Below are 23,594 nucleotides of genomic sequence, written 5' to 3' on the forward strand. Positions count from 1 at the left end.
TTCAAATTGACACTCAACTGTAACTATTTCACATCACAGACTGTCTTTTAATAATAGTAAAGTCCGTGTCCACATCTACATACGTTTACTATTGTTGTTTTGAAACTAGGTAACCAAGAAAGCCTACCAATATTGACACTGACTCAGTTCATACCAATGTTATAAATAAGAAATACATCCCTATTTGACAGAGTGTCTGAATGACCCTGCATAACTTCTCTCCAAACACGAACGTCACATGTGTTGTATGTACACATTACATCATAGAATGCTCCATTTGAGGGCAATGTCTTCACCACAAGTCAGTACAGTGTCATTTGTTGCTATAAATACACCACTAAACTGGTAATGATAATAGAGCAGGGCAGTTTGTGTATAGACATAGGAATCAGCTAACTATTCACCTAAATACTCTCAGCAAACATAATATAGTGAAGGCACACTGTGTGGCAAATTGTAGAAATATTTTTGTCACTTAATTCTTGCCGTTCCTTCTTGTTTAATTCTGTTCTACATTCTAAAAGTACATCAGATAATTCAAAGGTAACAACATTATTCACCGGTTGAATTTACCATAATCTATCCAATATTTATCCTAAATCTAGCTTATCTACATGCATAGGCTTGAATTTATCATATTATGTTACAAACAACAATATACTACCTGTAGTTTTGAAGGAGTCAATGTTACTCAAACGAAAATTCCACTGATCAAAATGGCAGTTAAGATAGCTGAATTTAGTGTTAGTCATACAAGACTACAAGTAGGCTAGTAAAACTGAATATCACATCAAAACAAATGGGTTAGACTATTCTATTTATTTTGAGTTATAAAACTTTATCATTGATTTTCTAGTCTATACAAGTCATACAAATATATCTGAATCATATTCCTATAAGCCTTGGACCATGTCAATTTCAAGACACTAAGACCTTTCCATGATGTACAGAAGAGGTTGGTTGCCAAGCTATTTTGAATTTTGTAAAGTCATTATTGCCATTTTAAACAACGAGTGCACTATTACCACTGTTCATCACCAAATCCTGTGTATTTGTCTTTCTTTGAGTCAAATCTACCCCTTTTATCCACGGATTGGAAGGTACATATTACCCTTGTGATTTAACTTTAGTATTAGAAATGATACAAAGGATATCTGTCAGGGTAAGAAGTTCATGTCGGTCATCTGTAACCATGACAACCAAATCTTAGTGAAATGTAAATACCCGTATATATAAATCTTACCTCTGTATTGTAAGTGTGAGGGTATTAAAGGCACTTTGTATTAATTGTATTGCTTCAGTCTCTGAGGCACATTGGACATCATTAACTTCAAGAACAATATCTCCAACTCCTAAACCTTGTTCTTCTGCTTTGCTTCCAAGCTCAATCTGAAACAGCAAAAAAAAAAGGTAAAAATAAGTCTATGTACTCAAGATGTTAAACTACAGTGTAGTAAAGTCATCATCTATGAACCAAATACATCTCAAGGCATACAACATAATCATAAAACATATGTAAAAAAAAAAAAAAAAGGAGTACAGTAAAAATCACTAAAAATCAGAACCCAAAAATGTGGGGGAAGAAAATACACAGTACAAGTTAAGAAATGCAAAAAATTATTCACTATCCTATTCTAGATGCTATCTGTGGCTTTGAATTGCTTCATCTTGAGATTTGAAGCCTTGGATAGCATCTAGACTATTATGTTCACAAAGTCAAAAACGCAAGTATGGTTAAAAACCATGTTCTGATACCATTGTAGATATAAAATCATCCATGAGAGTGGCTCAATGACTAGTACGCATGCGCATCCTATATACGATGCAATTTTTCAGGGTGGTTTTATCCAAGGATGCATTGTGCGCAATGACTACGCATGCGCATTCTATATGTTATGCGTATTCTCCACGCGGAAGGAGCTATCTACAATATCATCATGAGGCAGCCGGTCACAAATGAATCTACTCTGCGCAAGCTTATGGGCTTTGCCTAGTTATGATATTACACTTTCAATACTGAACTGAAAGATAACTATTACCCTGAAAGCAAACCCCTTATTGTGTTCTTTATTGCTTACATACCAAACTAACAGATAGCAGCAAAGCTAAAAGAATTCTCATACAATAACCCTTAATATATGTGATAATAGCTTACAGTTTTGTTTGCACAGTCACCTCAACAAATTTGTACAGCATGGTTTATTATTGCAATATATCATTCATATACATTAAAGCTAGAATAATTGTTTTCCTTCTTGAGAAAAATGTAGGAGAAGAGTTTGTTCTGCAACTGCTTGTTATTTTAAGATTTAATGGAAAAATTTTTGTTGAATAAAACTAGTTTATAAAACTCATTGAAGGCTAAGGTCTGGTGTAAGGTCTTCTTAGAAGAGTGAGATGGCTCTGAAAATAGCCATATGGATTGTGCCAACATCCATCCATCCATCCATCCATTCATTTAGTTATTTAGTTGTTTATCCATTCATTCATCCATCCATCCATTCATTCATTCATTCACTCACCCACCCACTCACTCACTCACTCACTCATTCACTCACTCAGTCAGTCAGTCACACACACACACACACACTCACACACACACACACACACATATTTATTTATTCAATCATTTATTGCCAATTTCAAAGTAAGACTATACACAATAATTGTTACAACATAACAGTTTACATGAAACAGAATTGGCAATTTCTGAGTCCAAAAAAAAAACATGCTTTTGGCTAGTCAAATTTGGCTCCATATTGCTACTACAATCTTGCAGTTCATGGCAAAGGATTGATAAAATGGTGAAGTTTATTAAAAGAAGGAGTGTTTTTCTGACTTTTAACAATTTAACAAAATAAAAACCTCTGCATATGATTCCCAGTTATACTGAAATTATAATAGTTTAACTCTTCCAGACAATGTATACACCTGGATGATACAAGAATACAAGACAACTAACCAATCAACCGCATTATCAGTTGTATCATAGCATCACAGCTATGCCACCTACTTCAGGTTGTAACAGTGACATGAACTTGTTACAAAGAGTGCTACTCCAACTCAGACAATACAAAGTTGTTATGATACCATCTCTACAACTGATCCAGTCACATGGCAATGGAGAAATGGCCGGCTCTCTTCTAAACTCGGCTTAAAATAGAACAAAGCTTACTGGGGGCAGGAGGAGATGGTTCATAACTGTAATCTCATAATTTGGTGGCTATTAATCTTTGTGAAGTGTTTTCTTATTTCTGAAGTATGTTGGTTAGCCAGTTAATGCTTTGGATTCATACCAGATTAGAGAACCTGAGAAAGAATTTACTTCAAATATGTGTGAAAGGTTCAAATAAAATCCACATATGTGTTTGTCAGTGTGTTATATTTTTCTCTATGTATCACACATTATAAGCTACCCTTCAAAGTTGCCATACATAAATAATATCTACAAACCGAGACAGGTCCTTGGTGAATGCAAACATTTACAGTTTATTTAGTAAACCTTTATTTGACAGACAACTAAATTTGTGATACAAAATTCCACTGTCTTCATAAATTATGTATTATTTTCAAACTGTAATTCTGTTTTTAGACTAATAGTGCTTTTAGCAGTCACAAAAATGTAGACAATCCGGAAATGGTCTGGAATGTGACGGCAACAGCTGTCTTCTAATATCTATCATAAATTACACACTGACTACCCACATTTTCATTATTAAAATTGTAACTTCTGAAGGAAATGCATGCTAAAACCCAGAGTAATATCACAGACTAATTTACTAGTCTTTATTAAGTAAATTTTAGGGAGCCATTATGGACAAAACATTCCTGGCATTCCAGAGGGATATTAAAATCAAACAAATTGTGCAGTCTGTGCCACCTTGCATAGATACAAACATTCCACAGACTGCCCTACTTCAAGTCTCCAGGTTACATGGCAAAAATATCAATTTATAATGTCTGTATTTAGTTACAAAATTCCCTAGTCAGTTCATCAAATAAATATCTCAATCAATGAATTCATCAGGTAGCTAGTAGAAAACATGTATATTAATCTTTGTGCACCTAATAAAAATAACAAAATACAAGGTAAAAAAATTTAATTAAAATAAAATGAATATATATTTATATATACTGGTATTTATATATACGTAACTCTATTTTAGCAATGCAGAAGGCTGTAAAAGCTGTCATGGTTTTTTTCTTTCCTTGCTAATCTAGAAATCATCTATAGAGAAAATATTACGTAGAATATATATGTATATAGATGAATGCCATTACATTTCGAAATTAACCTCATCACATAAACAAAATCCCAAACATCTATGATTAAACTCGAAACAAAATAGCATAATTGAAAACTGATCTATAATATTCATTTCATTTTTTATTTATGAAATTGTATGAAGTGTATTAATATCATTAATATTAGTCTGTGTCACTTTGCGCCATTATGAATAATTCATTCCCGCAATATCAATTTTCATTGAAAGAAATGAAATTAAAGAATATCTCAGACAGCAAGCTCCAATTTCTGAAAAATTATGTATTTTTTATTAGAAATTAAAATTTTATTTAATTCATTTACTTATTAACTTTTATTCAGTTAATAGAAGTTTTACTAACATCAGTGTATATTGTCGTTGACCTAACAAGTCATCTATTTCTAAATCTCATGCACATATGTTTCACTTGTTCTTTTCTGACCTTTGTTGCAATCATACCTAGTCCCTGGAGTAACATTACTTGATAGAAACCTGGTTTGTCAATTACAGCTATTATTATACTCATTTTATACAAGATTGCTAAGTAGAAACATATTTAGTAATTGTATTGGCAAACATATGGTGGAGAGAAAAGTGATGAAAGTCCCAATCACCAATATGAAGCCTTGGTGTATTCATAATTCTAACAAGTTCTTTTCAAAGTCTCAGTACATTCATAATTCCACCATGTTCATTTCAAAGAGTCAATGTATTCATAATTCCAACACATTCATTTCAAAGTCTCAATGTTCTAATAGATTCCACCATCCTCATTTTAAAGTCTCATTGAATTTATAATTCAGTAGTAATTCTATACAAAAATAGGCTTGAATGTTTGACTAGTTTTATACCATGAGTGAGCTCTTTCAAGAAGAGTACACTTTTCAATAATTCCAACATGTTCAATAAAAGGGTCAACGTATTTATAAATTCCATCGTCTCCATTTTACAATTCAAATGTATTTTATAAAAATTCCACCATTTTTATTTCAAAGTCTCACTTTTTAAAAATTCCACCATGTTTGTTTCAAAGATGTATTTATAATTCTAACATGTTCATTTCACATTTCCAAATGAGTGGCGATCTACAAAATAGTTCATCAGTAGTTATAGGGATGTAAAACAACTGCTACATACAGTAAGGTTGCCATGGCAGCCAGTTACTAAGTGATACAAAGAAGTCTGAAATGGAATGACAGATGAGTTTCCACCCCTGAAGCTTTACAATACAGAGGAGTGTTGAAGGTAACTCAATGAATCTAAACAGTTTGTTCTTAATCACTACATTCCTTAAATCTCAGAGTAAGGCCATAAATATAGATGGAACAAAACAAATTCCTGACCATCTAAACACAAGTAAAATGTTAAGTATCCAGAGAGTTACTTGAGATAGTATACAAAATGTAATGTAGGTCACAAATTGTTCTAGATCTCCTATTTACACATTGACTTAGTACATGTATTATAACTTTGACCATCATCAAAACGTGCACATTCTCATTCAGCCTTGCATCAGGATACCTACTTGATAGACAATAGCCAATGTTTTGGTAACCTTGGTTACGATGGGAAGAAATCTAGTCAAATATAAACAGGTTTTTTTCAATAACTAGGATGGGATGAGGGTTCTTGTAAAGTTTGACCAGTTTTAAACATTGGTATCAGTGTTTTAAAGACAGAATGGAGGTGGGCAGAGAGGAGGGGAGGGGGGGTTGGTTCTGATAACAAAGTTTCATCGACCAACATTAGTACTGGTATCAGTGTTTTTAAGAAAGGGTGTGGGGTGGTAGGCAGAGGGGAGGGGGTGGGAGAGATTCTGATAAAGTTCCACCAGCTTCAACATAAGATCAGTATTTTTAAGAGTGTGTGCGGTGGTGGGCAGAGAGGATGTGGGGTGATAGTGGTGCCGTGGGTGCAGGGAGAAGGTTCTGATACAGTTCAATCACCTATTATCAACAGTAATAAAATTATAGAAGTTGTGGAAATGTGGAATGGTGGGTAGAAGGGAATTCTGATAAAGTTTCCTAACCTTCATTCAATGTCAATAATGATTGGTAGGGCAATCCTTTCTCACCAAGCCAGGGATACTTTTAATTATAATTGCAATGATAGGACATAGTTGGAAAAACACCCTGTATTAAAAGGGGAGGGGGAGTGACAACAGGTGACCATATCAGTGATCAATAAGTATCCGTATGCTACCCTATTGGGGGGGGGGGGGTGACTTTGAATTACGTCCAACTTTTTGTCCTTCTTGTTATCTAGATTATCTAGCATTCTAACTAGTCATCCATTATGAATGAGGAGGCCAACTTCACCTTGAATGTGATGAAAGCTAAGAGCCTCTTTTTTATCACATCACTGAACATGGCCTCCAGCCATTTATCTTAATCCCTCTCATCACCATTAACTAATGCCTCGATCTATTGTAGCACAAAACAGCCAATCACAGGTTATCATTACAAATTGTGCAGGAGTGTCTTTTTAATTGAGGGTATGTATATCCAGTACAAACTGATCAAAGCTACCACTGACCTTGTCAGTTTGATAATCTGATAAGACATGTGTGTATAGATGTTGTTACTAGCTGCCACTGGTCACAACCTCAATGCTACTGTTTAGTTACACTACTTCAACTACTTGGGAATAAAGACAAAAAGTAACGGCATAACTTCTTATAAAATTGCTTGGGAATGAATAAAACTATTACCCAACTTCTCAGACTACTTTGGAATGAAGAAAACATTTTCACAAATTTATACCTATCTGCAGTAAAGAGTATAAAAATGGCTTCAGATCAAACTAATAGTCACTAGTTTTTGCATCTCTGCAAGCTTCTTCAAGGAGATAGGCTTGAATTATACACAACAGTGTCTGTTTATTTTGTTTAAATGTAATTTTCTGGACTGCCAAACTTAAATTGTCTTCCCAGCTTGAAATTGTCTTCTTACTCTAAGAACTAAATTGAAGTCAATGATTTCTATTATCTCAAACCATGGAAGTATAAATCCTGGGTTTATACTTCCATCCTCAAACTTACACTTAAATATTGATAGAATTAATTAACCAAAAAGAGAGTTTTACCACATTGACAGCTTTACCAAAATCCTGGCAAAATCTACTTTGACCAAATAGTGCAGAGGTAAACCACAACAAAGGGGAGAATGAACCCCAATCATACCAGCTCTACAACCTTTTACAAGGACATCTCCCCTTGGAATGTTTACCTCTAAGTTTTCACACATCAATGCATTTATCATTGATGCGTCTCATTGAAAACACACGACATATTAGACTGCACAAAGTGACTGACACTCAAAAAAGAAGTATTCAATATTAGCTTTATGCTAATTTTCTAAGTTTTGGTTGAGTGACATTGTTTGCTGGAAGTAGAAATATTAAATAGAGATGAATGGAAAATCAAGCTTCAGGAAAAATTAAAGGATTGTTGCCATTCATTATTTGTTTTGGGTGAATGCAAAATACTTGTTGCTTGTTGTTCAATAAATTTCATGAGCTCATAAAACCTACAGTCAAAGAAAATGAATGAAAAATACAGATTGAAAGTGTTTTTTAAGTTAAACAAATCACATTTCTTTTAAGAAGTTGATCAAAAATCCATAAACATGATTGTGTGGTCTCGTTTTCACTTACGAGAATTCCCTTTGGAAAAACTATTGGGAACTAATGTAGGGAAATAATTAATCACTATAATTTTGTCAGTGCCTGACAAACTATCATTTTAACAATATTCCCATCAAATTAAGCTATAAACACCTGTTGGATTCCAATACATTACATTACCTTCTCCAACAATTGGCGGTCTGTTCTGCTAGGAGACAGTGAAAGATTACACGACTTCATTTTTCTGACAAGTTTCCCACGTGCCTACATCAGCAAACTAATAGTACAGTTTACAATGGTTGACCTCAGTAGTTTGCTACAAAAATCGACAAGACTAATACCCCTTGGGGATGGCAGCTTATCTAAGCATCACAAAGTTGAACAAATCTGTGTTTATTCTATGTCGAATGCTGTCCAAAATGACAAACCTGCTACATAATGTATCCTTTCTCCCTACAACAGCCTTTGACTTTGTTTGGGAAAAAAGAAGAAACTTCTACAAAACATTTTCTTTGTTCAAGACACACAGAAGAGTGAGAGTTAACAGTATATGTAGTAGTACAGCACAATGACTTTTCCTCTTTGCAATATTCTGTCTCACATTCCAAAACTAGCAAACTTAGAAACTGAATTCAAAAGAGTAATTGGAAATAATGAACCAGAGATGTAAAGCAGAATGATTGTGTGCCAACAATCTTTGATGTCAACAATGATTCACAACTTTGATTGAGTACTGTATGTGTCTTCAGAAAGATTGAATCAACCTTCCAACATCTATGAAATGGCCAAACCTAAACTGATCAGAAGTTCAGTAAACATCTTTGACTCCAAGTTACCCTTTACATGTACAACTCTATCTCATCTTTGCTATAAAATCAATAAAAGTGTGACATTGACTGATTCAAGCAGTAAGTGACCTTGATGTTAACATCTTTACATGCCCATGGTCAACAAATAATTCAAACATTGGCCTTCACACCTACCAAGGAAAGTGGTGTAGCAGATACAAAAAAGTGAGCAATGAGACATCTGTAATGTGAATCTGAAGAACTCTGAAGACCACTTCCAAATTGGTAAAGATCTACTGAAGGAGGGGGTCATAAGGATGGCAAAATTGGGGGTGGGGTGGAGGGGTTTCACAGATGCATAGCAAAAAGTTAAAAACAAAAGTTGAAGCAGCCAAAGATGTAGATTGCCATGAGAATCAACATACCTGGAATTCATCACATTGGTAGTGAAATCATCACAATGAGTATGAAGGAGAGAATGGAATTGTGAAAAGTCTCCATGCCTCAAAGGTGTAAGTCTCCATCAAAAAGTGCTGAAGCCCTAAGGGAAGGGCGTAACAGACTTTGAAATCATTTCTTGTAGCTTTGACAACTGGTGTATGCATGTATACAAATAAAAATACTGCATAACTGATAACATTGTTACCTGCTAAGTGATAGCATGGAATAACAAAACACTTGATTATCATGAGTTATGCCCTACATATGTACAATACACTAACATTTTTGCCGGCTACCGGGTGGAAGGGGAGGGAGGGGGAATTTTGTAATGAAATATGAGTTGACATGCATACCGGATTTATCAGACTGAGTTAACGCTGATTGAAAATTAATATCTTTTATACCAGTAATTGTATTGATGTTACTGTACCGTACCGTGATGTTCTACTTGAAATACATAAGTGACACTATTCTGTGTGGGGTGATGTCACTTTATCATATGTGATGTTATTTTGTGTACTGTGATGATCTACTTCAAATGACACTATTCTGTGTGGGATGATGTCACTTTATCGTATGTGTTGCTACTTTGTGTACGTTGATGTTCTACTTGCAATATGTACTTGAGATTGGGACACGCTATCTCAACACCCTGCATTGTGGGGTGATGTCACTTTATTGCTCGAGATGTTATTGTCCCGTACTGTGATATTCTACTCGAGATATGTACGTGATACTATGCTGTGTGGTGTGATGTCACTTAAAAGACTGTGTGATGTGATTTTGTGCACCATGTTCTACATGAGACATGGCAGTCTACATTGTGGGGTAACGTGACTCAACTTTGTAGAAATCACACAGCTATGACTAGATACCATGCTAGACATTTGAATAAGCAATTACATGGAAATGTAAATCTATGTTATCATATCTCTCAAATAAAGCAATTATCACGTTAGTTTATCAGAGGTTTGCTAACTGATGTGACATTTCACATGTCTGGTCCATTCTGAAGGCCAGAAACCTAATTTACTGTTATAGTGCCATCAACATACATCCGTTAACGTCGTGAGATGTGTGTCATTTAGTGCAATGTTTTCAACTTTTCTGAGAAATTTCTCAATTGATGATCATGTTTTAGATTTGCATGTCGCTATCTTTTAGGGAAGTCCGTCATTACTCATTCTGTTTACGACTGAATACACTACAATCATGTAGATGATTTCACTCCTCTGTCCTTTTGATTTTGTCAACCAATTTAACACAACAACTCAAAATCCCATTTTTGAAAACTCCTGTATGGCATGTGCCTGAGTATGGTGTCTGTAGCTCTTAGTATAACTATAATGAGGTTGTGGCTTATGCAAGACAATGAATCTATTATTGGCTTCAGTCAATGATGACTTTTGAATTTTATGGAATTACGGGGTATAATGCCAAGGATAGTTCCTTACTTACACCATTCATGCCTTCACTCCAAAATCTACATGTTTATATACCTTTAGATTTAAGCATTAAAATCGCTGAATTCTTGCATGAGTATTCAAAATGAAATGTACCTGGCCAGTTCACTGATGACCAATAACATCAAAGACTTCATACCATGTGATTGTCATATGACAAATAGTAGCAGACATCAAATCACATGATTATGATCATATTATTAACATTAAATGAGGAAAATAAAGGTACACAACTTATAAAAGTTTAGACTATGAAGTGTGATCACTGAAGTCACAGCCCAAATAACAATAGGTATATCAGTAAATGTTTAAAAACCCTGGGAACTGGGAAAATCTGGTAAAATCTTGCATACTCCTCAATATTCTATAATTTTGCCAGTTTATACCCAATATAATAGTTAATACCGAGGAACATAGATGCCTACTTATCAAAGTTTTATTTGTTGTGTGGTATCAAGACTGTATGTATAAATAGCTGCCAGACATACCAGAATGGTAGAACTTAGAAGTAGACAGTTTGACTCAAAGGTCCTCAATGATGATATGTACCATTGTACAGTATTCAATCCAGATGTAGTGTAGGCTAACCAAAATCTAACATTAAAATGGAACCCTATGATGTCTACGGAAGACATCTGTATATTTGTCACTGGACATACATCCACCGAATACAGCGTCAAATGACAAGTGAGTTGAACATCAACATCACCTGGGTTTCAACTGAACACATTGTTCCTAAATAACTTGGACTGTAGTATTTAAGCTATTTATTACCTGGTATCAAGACTAAATGTATAAATAGAATCACCAAATAAACAAAGATGGCAATGCAGACAGTTTGTTTGGTCCAAAGGACCTCAATACAGCTGTACCATTGTACTTATTTCAATTCTGTATAGCTAACCGAGTCTAAAAACCGATATTGTCCAGAAAAGCCATTGGTATTTTTGTGACTGACATACGTCCACAGAATAAAGTCTACAACCGATATTGTCCAGAAAAGCCATTGGTATTTTTGTCACTGTGACATACGTCCACAGAATAAAGTCTACAACCGATATTGTCCAGAGAAGACATTGGTATTTTTGTGACTGACATGCGTCCACAGAATAAAGTCTACAACCGATATTGTCCAGAAAAGCCATTGGTATTTTTGTGACTGACATACGTCCACAGAATAAAGTCTACAACCGATATTGTCCAGAGAAGCCATTGGTATTTTTGTGACTGACATACGTCCACAGAATAAAGTCTACAACCGATATTGTCCAGAGAAGCCATTGGTATTTTTGTGACTGACATACGTCCACAGAATAAAGTCTACAACCGATATTGTCCAGAGAAGCCATTGGTATTTTTGTGACTGACATACGTCCACAGAATAAAGTCTACAACCGATATTGTCCAGAGAAGCCATTGGTATTTTTGTGACTGACATGCGTCCACAGAATAAAGTCTACAACCGATATTGTCCAGAAAAGCCATTGGTATTTTTGTGACTGACATACGTCCACAGAATAAAGTCTACAACCGATATTGTCCAGAGAAGCCATTGGTATTTTTGTGACTGACATGCGTCCACAGAATAAAGGCTACAACCGATATTGTCCAGAAAAGCCATTGGTATTTTTGTGACTGACATACGTCCACAGAATAAAGTCTACAACCGATATTGTCCAGAGAAGCCATTGGTATTTTTGTGACTGACATACGTCCACAGAATAAAGTCTACAACCGATATTGTCCAGAGAAGCCATTGGTATTTTTGTGACTGACATGCGTCCACAGAATAAAGTCTACAACCGATATTGTCCAGAGAAGACATTGGTATTTCTGTCGCTGTGACATACGTCCACAGAATAAAGTCAACAACCGATATTGTCCAGAGAAGCCATTGGTATTTCTGTCACTGTGACATGCGTCCACAGAATAAAGTCTACAACCGATATTGTCCAGAGAAGCCATTGGTATTTTTGTGACTGACATGCGTCCACAGAATAAAGTCTACAACCGATATTGTCCAGAAAAGCCATTGGTATTTTTGTGACTGACATACGTCCACAGAATAAAGTCTACAACCGATATTGTCCAGAGAAGCCATTGGTATTTTTGTGACTGACATGCGTCCACAGAATAAAGGCTACAACCGATATTGTCCAGAAAAGCCATTGGTATTTTTGTGACTGACATACGTCCACAGAATAAAGTCTACAACCGATATTGTCCAGAGAAGCCATTGGTATTTTTGTGACTGACATACGTCCACAGAATAAAGTCTACAACCGATATTGTCCAGAGAAGCCATTGGTATTTTTGTGACTGACATGCGTCCACAGAATAAAGTCTACAACCGATATTGTCCAGAGAAGACATTGGTATTTCTGTCGCTGTGACATACGTCCACAGAATAAAGTCAACAACCGATATTGTCCAGAGAAGCCATTGGTATTTCTGTCACTGTGACATGCGTCCACAGAATAAAGCCAAAAATGTAGAATAGCTGCTTAGTTAGCTCACCAGACGTGTCAGATTATTTGTTCACTTTGACTATTATCAAGTTACTGACTGTTCATATTAAGCAGGTGTTCTGACTACACAGATATTTGTAATATCAACTGGGTCTCACTGCATACTTAAGAACATATATATATATATTGGAAACTAAGGGAAATATTTCTTTGTTGTATGTTACATGCTTGTAAGATACAGAATATATAACAAACTGTATTTCTTCACTGTGAGTGCACGGTAATTAAATGCAACCACCTGTTGGTCATGTGATGACAAAACCAAACACATACAGAAAACATGTTACAGAAAACATTTTACAGAAAACACCAAGAACTATACAGGATCTTTAAAACGTTGAAAACAAATACTACACAGGCTAAAGCTACCACCCATACTCTCATGGGGTTACAATACTTTCCAGTGACCTCAATTTTTTCTTTTCTGAGTATACATCTTGATATGACATGTACTGGTAGTATATGTAGTATATGATACTAGAATAGTGTACTAATCTATTAATGGCAGTAGAGTGATTCAGATAGTACAAATGAGGCTGTGTGACTGGTGTGTGGGAGCTGGAGGGAGGAGGAGGGTGTAGGAGCTGGAGGGAGGAGGGAGAGGCATTTTAATTGTGAAGCATTTGAATGAGATAGACTAAGTCATTGTAATGGTTGGTATATGTTTGCTGTTTTGATTGAAATCGTTCAGACTATGTGAATGAGGGGAGGGGGTATGCAGATATGAGAGGGTGTGTGGATAAAGCAGTGAATATTGAGTACTGAATTTTAGACTAGTGGTGTGGGGGTTGTTTTTGATGCGAGAGTACAAATAAGGTGTCACATCACATACCTCAATATGACAAACACACACATACATCACACCTCCACAAAACAGCCTGCCAGTTGGACAGCCTCATAATTCAACTTCAAGTACAATTCAACAAATTGTAGTTCAAAACAAAAAGTATGTGATTTTCCACCGACTTGATTCACAGTGATTTTATTTTTTAAGTCAAATATAATAGGCGTTTTACTAAATAGAAGAGAATTTTTCACCATCCATTCGTTTTGATAGCTTTCATCAATAAACAGGGGATAAACTATTGATCACATTGTAAATATTTTGAAAGGAAGCTATAATAAAGTGGTAGCAGGTGTTTACTTCAAAAAAAATTTGTTTGATCAAAATATTTTTGTTTTTTTATACTGATTGTTAGATGATATTTTCCTCCGCACTGAAAACCAAGAATCCTTTTAGATCAACAGTGCCAAGTAAAATTACATGTTAACATACTTTTTGGTACGCCGACATCAATCGTAACTGTTACCAGCATATCCCCCTGTGGCATTGTCATACATTGAGAACATTGATACACCGTTTCAGAACACCTCAGTATGGTTCATTAGAAACATGTACATTCCCTATACACCTGCGTCTATTTCCATTATGTTTACGGTAACAACAACATATCTTACCGGTGAGTAATATCCACCGAAGAATGTCTGTACTCTCAGATCCAGGTGACAAGACCACTCATCTATGAATCGCCGGAAGTCAAAAAGAACACACTGTTGACAGCAATCCTATCATAGTGTGATGGTCTACATGTAGTGGCCAACGACTTACAGCTTTCCAGTTAAACTAACTGTCTAACATCAAATGACTCCCCTACTACTCATAATCAGCACACCTACCATAGGTGTATTCGAGGTTAATGTCTAATAGACTGTACCATCACGCTATTCAAAAAAGGGGTGTTCAAACAACTAAAAGACAAGGCACTTTCAAAATGCCAAAAAGGACAGCAGATTTTTCAATAATTGTACAATAATATTAAAACAACATCTTTTGGAAAATAAATTTCATATTCCAATATAATGTATTTTCCTTATACATTATTCAAATCACGTCTTATTTACTCACATGAAATATGCATTACCTTTAGATCTGTCCTACATTCAGCGCCGGTAATGCTAAAAATATCAATCGTCAATTGTACATGAAAAGGAGACCCTACAAAATCACTTGTTTCCACTCACTTAACTTAGCACACTTGAAAATTGGGAAGTACTGAACATATGGTTTCACAAATTCCATTTTATGTCTCCCTTGAAAGACAATGGTACGTGCCAGAATATGAAACTATTATTAAAAGTAACACAATATGTTGAGCAGAGAGTCATACAAAAGCTTGAGGTCAGCCAGGTCAAATTCCAGAGATTCCAATCCACGGACGTAATGAGCCACACTGCAGAACAATTATAGACATGTGTACCTGGAAACAGAGGGGCAGAAAAACAAGCCAGCCGCATAGTACCGTATGAAATCAAATAAGAGGCACCAAATATTCTGTTTTGTCTGAGTATAAATAAACACTTTGTAAAGGCAAGGAAAACAACAACAGCAAATGTATCAACTAACTGCAGAAACCACAAGATAGGATATGATACGACAACGATCATTGCAAGGCTGTCAGTACACTATGCTACTTTTTCATGTCTAAACTGTCAGAGACAGGCAGGAAACACAGGCAGGAAAAAAAACACTTTTTTTTCTACTACAATTTTTTTCTTTGAGAATTGCATACATGAATGCTAACAAGAACTAGTTTCCAACGTTCTCAAATATTTACAGTATTCCATGAAATTACAAAAAAACAGAAGTTAAAAAAACAAAATTGATAAGTGTAGCGGGTAATTCCATCACGTAACACCATACATTATATGATATTTATTGTTAAAACATTACTGAAATGCAAACAAATCCATTAAGTACTGAAATACCAACTGTGACATTTGTACCACGTTGCGTACCTTTTACTCAAAAACAACTGTCCGATTGTATAATAAATGAGAATTTTCACTTCAATTAGCTCTTGAAATTCCAAAGTCATCAGAGCTGTTTCTTGGTCCCTGGATTGTGTTTTTAACTCAATATATAAAATATTTTTAAGTTGTGTTGTCAAGAATTGCATTGCAAAGTATTAGGTTGCAGTATTTAGTTTCAAAATAATTCAATAAAGTGTACATAATACACATCAAATTTTAACATATCCCTGGTGTATTTTTCATCTATTTTATATTTCCTTCACAGTTCCACATCAACTACAAACTTTCTATATTCCTCTCTTCTAGAACATCAGGGGAATAAAACACCAGAAAGAACCACCTCTCAATTGTACAGAAAATTACCTAACTAGATGACAGATAACTGCATGTCTTTACTGACGCCTTTAGCAAAACTTTTAAGGTCATTGGTTCTCAACCCTGGAACAGATTACTGTAACCATGACAACACATAGTGAATGATTTTCATCCCCACCAAATAATGTCAAACATTTAAACTGAAATACATAATACAAAATGTATGTGAATGGGTAATTTGGTTGTCTAATGGTGGTGTGAAATCTACTAAATAACATTAGTTATGGTACTACATGTCTAATTACCAGACATTTGCAATAAATTTTCTAAACAGACTGTTAGACGCTTTCTGTAAAGTCTTGCATGTACTGCACATGTGAAGACAAGTTTAGGCAAATAGCTAATACATTTATCACAAGTATGCAATGCCTGAAGTTAAACAAAAATGTTTGCAGCTGACCCTGGTATAAAATATCATCAGATTAGATTAGATTAGATTAGCTAGATTAGGGAAAGTTTTCTTTCTAATCACAGGACCTTCAAAATTAACGGCTTAAGCTGAATTTTTGGTCAGCTTATTTTTTATGATTAAACTAAATCTGATTAAAATCTGATGATGTCTTGATTTGTACCTTTATTTCCTTTGCAGTTTTTTCAGCAACGGTTTCTTTCTTTGATATCATATTACATACAGTACATCCACATGTACATTAGAAAATGACTTGAAATTATCAATAATTTCTATGTAATGTACCTGTATATAGTTTCTATCTGACACTCTGAGAAAGATGATTTCTAAGTTTTTTTACACGTCATTCTTATCCAAATATCTTTGATGTGACAGTTTCTCTTAACAACTTATATCTCCTTTATTAACATGCCCATTCCAACCCCAAACCTGATTCAACTTCTCAAAACAAAATTAAGACATTTAAATGGCGACATCAACTCAGAGATACTTATGTACATTTCATTCAAACTGTTGCATGCATGACAAACTTTCCTACCTAAATATTCATTTTTCTTTTCCCATAACTTTCATAAAGTAGATATGGCATCCAGGCATCCATGAAGACATGACATACGCTTTTATGCTATGGAAATGCACCGACCATGAGAGGAGGGGGGGGGGGTGTAAAATAAAGAGGGGACCCCCATCATGGAGAATTCAAAACACTACCAATATTCCATTCACTAATCCTAGCATTATACTAACTTTTTTTTTGCTTAGAAAATGGCGAAGAATTTCTCCCCATTCATAATCTTATTTTCTCAAGGATTTTGATCTAAAGCTAAACAGTTACTTATCTTTGGTAATTGATACTAAAAGCATACATGGGTGTATTGTGTTGGGTTTTGTTTCACCCTAGAGGTTATCAAGTCGGATCATAATAGCCCAACACAAAGACATTATAACTAAATCCCCTTGCTGACAACTTATGCATATTTTTGTGGATTATTCACTCCAAATGCATTTAATTTACTTTTTAATGGAATTTCTGAGTCTGTACATTAAAACTGTTATGGAGGTTGAATCTATTACCTTGCCGGTAGACATTTGCATAATTTCTGTCTTATTTATTGTTTTCTCATTTTTTGGCGGTCTACATCTTATGATTCCAGTCTTATTGCATCTAAGTTACAATGCGTAGACTACACTGGAAATTAATATATATTCCCATAAAATGGTACTCAAAACAAATCAAATATTTTCCATTTTTTTTTATCATTTAATAAATTAAATGTTTTTCTGTCCAAAGACTACAATTACAAGAATATATAGTATTATAGAGTTCCATTGCATTATATTATAAACTCATGCCGTGTTTTCATTGGATGGCATGGCAGGCAAAACACACTCATTATTTTATCAGAGTGACCCATCAAAATCACATAACAAGGTATGAAAATCTATGCAATGTTTGGATTTGCCATTCTCTAGCTGTTACTTGTGCCTGGAAAAAAATACAATAATAGTGTGGTCACTGCTTAGGCCATAACACATTCTATATTGCTCTGTCTACAGGCTTTGGCTTGGATTTTAGTCTAGACACTGGCCGTTGGGTTTGAATCTGGAGATCTCTTTTTAATCTTCAGATTCAAACCAAACGGCTAGTCTCTAGACTACTATGTGATTTAGACATGACTAAAGGATGCTTCTTGGTCCACTATAATGTAATGGACGATTAAAAGTAGAGAGTTTGAAATGTTAAGACTATCAGACTACATGTATGGTGACCACATACTCTATTCAATACCAAATTGTTATCAGTATCACATAGAAAGTAAGCCCCAGACTCTTTCTTTTTCTGGTGCACATTGATTTGTCACCATCCATGGTAATACAGCAAATTTATCTCAAGCTGTACCAATAGTTAGGTAGTCCAAATACTTGGCTATCTTGCTCAACACACTGGTTCAAACAACAGTCAATGTGTGTATTTTATATCTTAATGTGTTTTAGAATTTGTAAGTGGACTTTTGCGTGATTGTCGATTTGATGTATGAGGGCCTCAATGGAAAGAAGCCGACCCTGCAACGCTCTGCGTTGTTTGTAACGCTTATTGAGTTTTACCCCTGAATAAAGATATTTTATAATAATAATAAAGATAGCCAAGTGCCTGGGTTAAGTGGGTAGGCAAGATACGTTACCGACAGTTTTTAAACTTAAAATGGACCTAGTATTTGTTACATTTTCACAATATTCTCAAATCTATCATCACATTATTTATACGTCTTTACTTGACTAGCAAGGTCCTCAAAACAGAAAAAGTTACACTCAGTCAGTACTTGGGGAGGGCAATGACCCATTGAACAAAACACTCTCTCCATTTGGCCAGCAGACTTTTTTTCTCTGAAGATTTGACATAATCTGAGAGATTTATAAGCCTATAAACTGCATTGTTGATTTACTTCATTCTGTTTTTACGACAAAAACACAGAATGACAAAACGTTTAACATTCCAACTCACTGAATCCAACTTTAAATAAACTGCACATCCTGTTCCTTGTACCCTGTAAAGAGACAACAAGAACCCATCACACCCTCTTTGTTGCAAACGAAATCATGCACAAACCAAACTGTAAACAATCATACACAATCTATGAAATAAAAAAAGGGATGCTATCCAGGCAACATGTTGTATCTTGTGTGTTTACCCCTCAATCTTATTATCTGAATCCCCCTGTGGATCTGAACTTCTCACCTCCAAGTAAAAGTACTCATTCTTTTTCTGGCAAACCCCCAATATTAAGATTATTGTTACCATGACAACACTTGCAGTAACTGTTGTGATGACATCATTATTAGGTTACAACTATTGTTCATGATTAGAATCCCTGTGACTTGATACCACAAGACTTGGAACCAAGGTAAGTTATTGTTGTCCTATCTACCTGATACACAACAACACATAATATCAACAATGAGACTCTTAGCTAGGTGCTGGAGGTATTACTCACAGTCATTTACATCAACTAAAACAACTTTTTTTATGTTCAGTTTGAAACACTGGCCATTCAACTTCAAGGGTCCTGAGAGTATAATTGTTAAGTTCAATGTACTCCTTTATGAATTTACCTCATTCTCATTCTGAAATGTAAATTATCAAATAATTGATTTTCCTTGATGTCGTCATCAACGATTCATCTCGCTTTCAAGAAATGTTGTTCAGAGTTTTGATAAGAGCAATAAGTAGGTACAACCTGTAAAAAATCCCACATGCATTTGACAGAGTTAATGCACCAACATTACATGTTACAATGTATTAATTAAAGTAGGCAATTTTTACCAGATTTTTCTATTCCCAGGGTTCCCAAACACTCAGAAAGACCTTCTTGCATGGCAGTAATTTTAACAGACTTCTCTATTTCCGAAAAAACTCAACAACAACAAAATTGTTGCTTGGCAGTAATTTTCAATATTAAACATCCACTTTGCACCAAATATGCATACACTTTTTGAATATTTCAGGATGTATTGTATGTACAACAGCGTTCATTCATCGCAGATGGTACAAATCAGGTTTATGCTAAGAAAAAAACACACCTTGAACACTGTGTCCATTCATTGCAAGCATTACAGGTATACACTAGGGAGGTTAATCCTATGCCAATCCCTAAACTAACTTTATATGTAACTGTAACTCCTTAGCTTAATGTGTAAGTATCTAGTATATGTATCCATAGACCCTTCTCCCTTGGTGGATGGTCTATGATATATCCAATGTTTATATTCTTGCCAAAATCTCCTCCATAATCTATTCAGCTTCTTATAGCAACTACACTAAAACTCACATTAATAGGTTAATAGTATGTATATGCTTTATAAGTCAGACCGACTCTTTCTGAACAATGAACAGAATCTGATAAGTCACTCTGAAAAACCTAATACAATGTGTTTGATATGATTCAACATTGAATACTTTGGGTCACATGGAGTACATACACATACTTGATATGTTTGATACTATCTGTGTATGATGATACTGAGTATGAAACTGTTTATCCAAGACTATCACTTCCCCTACATGTACATTCCAGATGATGCTAACTAAACAAATACAGTCTAAATAATGAACCGATTATTGAAATTTATTTTTTGTTTAAAAGGAAGGGCTCTGTATGTATATGTCCTTTTTTTATTTCCTTTGTATGGCTTTTCTAACTTACATAAATGGGAGAGAACATGAAAATAAATGGACTCACAACAGATGCCAAAAGTGCATTAACGTATGTTTATATAAAAGTATACATAATAATTTATATATTCTTGCAGAGCTACAGAAAAAGTTCCTATTTACTGGTAATATGATACCACTGATAAGATAATATTATTCAAGATTACGGGAGTCAAACACATGGGTTTGATTCATTAACTGTGGCAGGCCTGTTGCAACTATATAAACAGCGCCCTCTACAGTCAACTGAGCATAACAACAAGTACTGTACATGCTGTCTAGACGATGATAATAAACAATTTCCTTTCTCTACCCACAAGAGTAGAGAAGACTTTGTCTGCAAGAATGGAGTGGAATGTACTTTTTATTAATTCATTCTCTCAACCACTCCCTGTACTATGTCACTTATGCTCCTATAAACCACAAAACGTGCCTCTTTCAGCCTTCATATGGCTGGAATTTCAATTAACAACACAAAAAACAAGATTCACATGACACTGTCCAACTTTCACCATTCAGAGGTGACTTTTCAAATTCCTGCAATTATTCAAACTATTTAATATCAATTTTTTAAATGAATCAAACTTATGTTACAAGCAGGCCTGGATAATCCTCAGATAACGAACTGAAATATTCAAATATTCATACTCAAAAATATCCATACTCATTTATAGAGATTCTGTTGATTCTAGAGACTCAAGAATCAACGGAGAAATCTTTAGAGCAATAATTTGCAGAATGACATAATTTGGGGAAGCAAGCCTATTGTAACACTTTGGTACAAAGTTACTTGACAAATTCTGATGCACAGTTCTAATTGCTTTGTTAGACATTTCTGATACTTCAGGAATGACAAAAAATTATGTATATTTGTATATGTTATTATGTTACATTACAATGCGCTGCATTTGTGCTTCACTGCACTACATTGTGTTATGTTATGTTATGTACATTACATTACATTACACTGCATTGTATTTTGTTATGTTATGTTACATTACATTATGGTACGTTATGTTACGTTATGCACATCGCTATGTTATAATTTCAAAACTTTCTGTCACCAGTAAATATACAATTGAGGACACTAGATCTCACATATTTTGGAAAATACAGATTCTGAGCGGGTAATTTTTCTACAAATAGTTTCCTTGACTACTAGATATCAACTTGACTATTTCACAATCACAACACGCAGACTAAAATATAAGTGAAAGTTCAACAACCACTGTGTTGCCTTTCAAGTCTTTTGTGATATTGAACAAATACAGCTCGAGATCTCATGAAAGGCACGTCACAAGGTTCTTGACACATGACCATACCATATTTACATAGCTGCATATGTCGCTAGGACATCATTTCCACAAGGTTACAGCTTTCCACTCAGATTATATGGAGTAAAATAAAAGCTTTGTTATTATTTCATCAGGAATATCGCACATTTTATTAACATACTCAGTTTTATCTCGTATAGTTTACGATTTTGTGTATCATGACATTTGGTGCCGACTTTTGACCTCACAGTCTCGACACTTCACAGTTTATTCTCCTCAAAGTTCTCTTTACTAGCCTGTCTACATGTATGTCACTGGATCTGTAGCCTGTCTATGTCACTGGATCTGTAGCCTGTCTATGTCACTGGATCTGTAGCCTGTCTATGTCACTGGATCTGAAGTTAATAACGAAGTAATTACAATCTATCCAACTGGACTTGCTGAACTGTTGTCATTCAAAATAACAGCTAGTCCAGTAGGATACATTGTCTTTACTTCGCTATTATTACTTTAGTTTATATATTTACTAGTTTGTTTTAGCACCAAACACTTATTGCACAAAATGCAATGAAGAAATTAGTTTTCGTAACAGATGCAATAAAAAGATTCTATTCTATTCTATATAGCGGTCGATTTCTAAGAAAACAACAGCTATAGAAGTGACATTAACAAAGTAAACAGGCCACAGAATCTGTAGACCAGAAACCAAACTACTGGATTGGTGAATGACATTTTCAAGCCAGCCAGGCTAGCCAAGTTTCTGGGCTACTTGAGCTGCTCCTTTCACTATCATTGGATAGGTACACTTACATACAAGTAAGCAAGACATTGCAAGTACCCCCACTAGACTGTAAAATACACTGTGTTGTTCAGCCTATGAGGTGTCTAGTGAATAGCTGATAGCGGGGCATGACTGTCGTAACTTACAGACAAGTACCCCACTTGCATCACACGATTTGTAACTTGTATGCCTATGTTTTCAGTTCTAGGCTCTACCCTACATTGCTGTTTGTGAGGTTTGTTGATTTACTTAAGGTCTACAAGTCATTTTCCCATCCGTTCACTTTAAAACATACACAGTCATCTCTTAATGAGGCATTGTGGGAAATCAAGAGCGGTCTTGCAATGGCTCATTTGATCTTGGACGCTCCTTAAGACTACAAGACCCTACCGACATGAGAACGGGCCATCAGCACCTCATTCATGATTCATAAACCACTTTCTGTGCTTGATTTGAGAGGTGAGGGAGAGTCTGTCACCACTGGTAATAGACTCTTAGTCTACTTGCCTGACATGTGAGAGAGAAAGAGAGCACATTGTACTATATGGTTTCAATTACTGTTTTTTTTATATAGACATCATGCTGGTCTAGATATGTTAGTCATTTTGAAACAATGTACATCACT

At 35.0% G+C, this 23,594-nt stretch overlaps 1 protein-coding gene across 1 annotated transcript in view; it reads right to left on the minus strand.

The window, feature by feature from the left end:
- The window catches only part of LOC144439390 (uncharacterized), a 122,518-nt gene that overhangs the window by 61,910 nt on the left and 37,014 nt on the right, over positions 1-23,594 (minus strand). Inside the window, exon 2 of the mRNA XM_078128677.1 lies at positions 1,244-1,389. Within this exon, the coding sequence (XP_077984803.1) occupies positions 1,244-1,389 (146 nt within the window). The remainder of the gene's footprint in view (positions 1-1,243; positions 1,390-23,594) is intronic.

This window comes from Glandiceps talaboti, chromosome 8 (genome assembly GCF_964340395.1).
Source record: "Glandiceps talaboti chromosome 8, keGlaTala1.1, whole genome shotgun sequence".
Classification (NCBI taxonomy): Eukaryota; Metazoa; Hemichordata; class Enteropneusta; family Spengelidae; genus Glandiceps; species Glandiceps talaboti.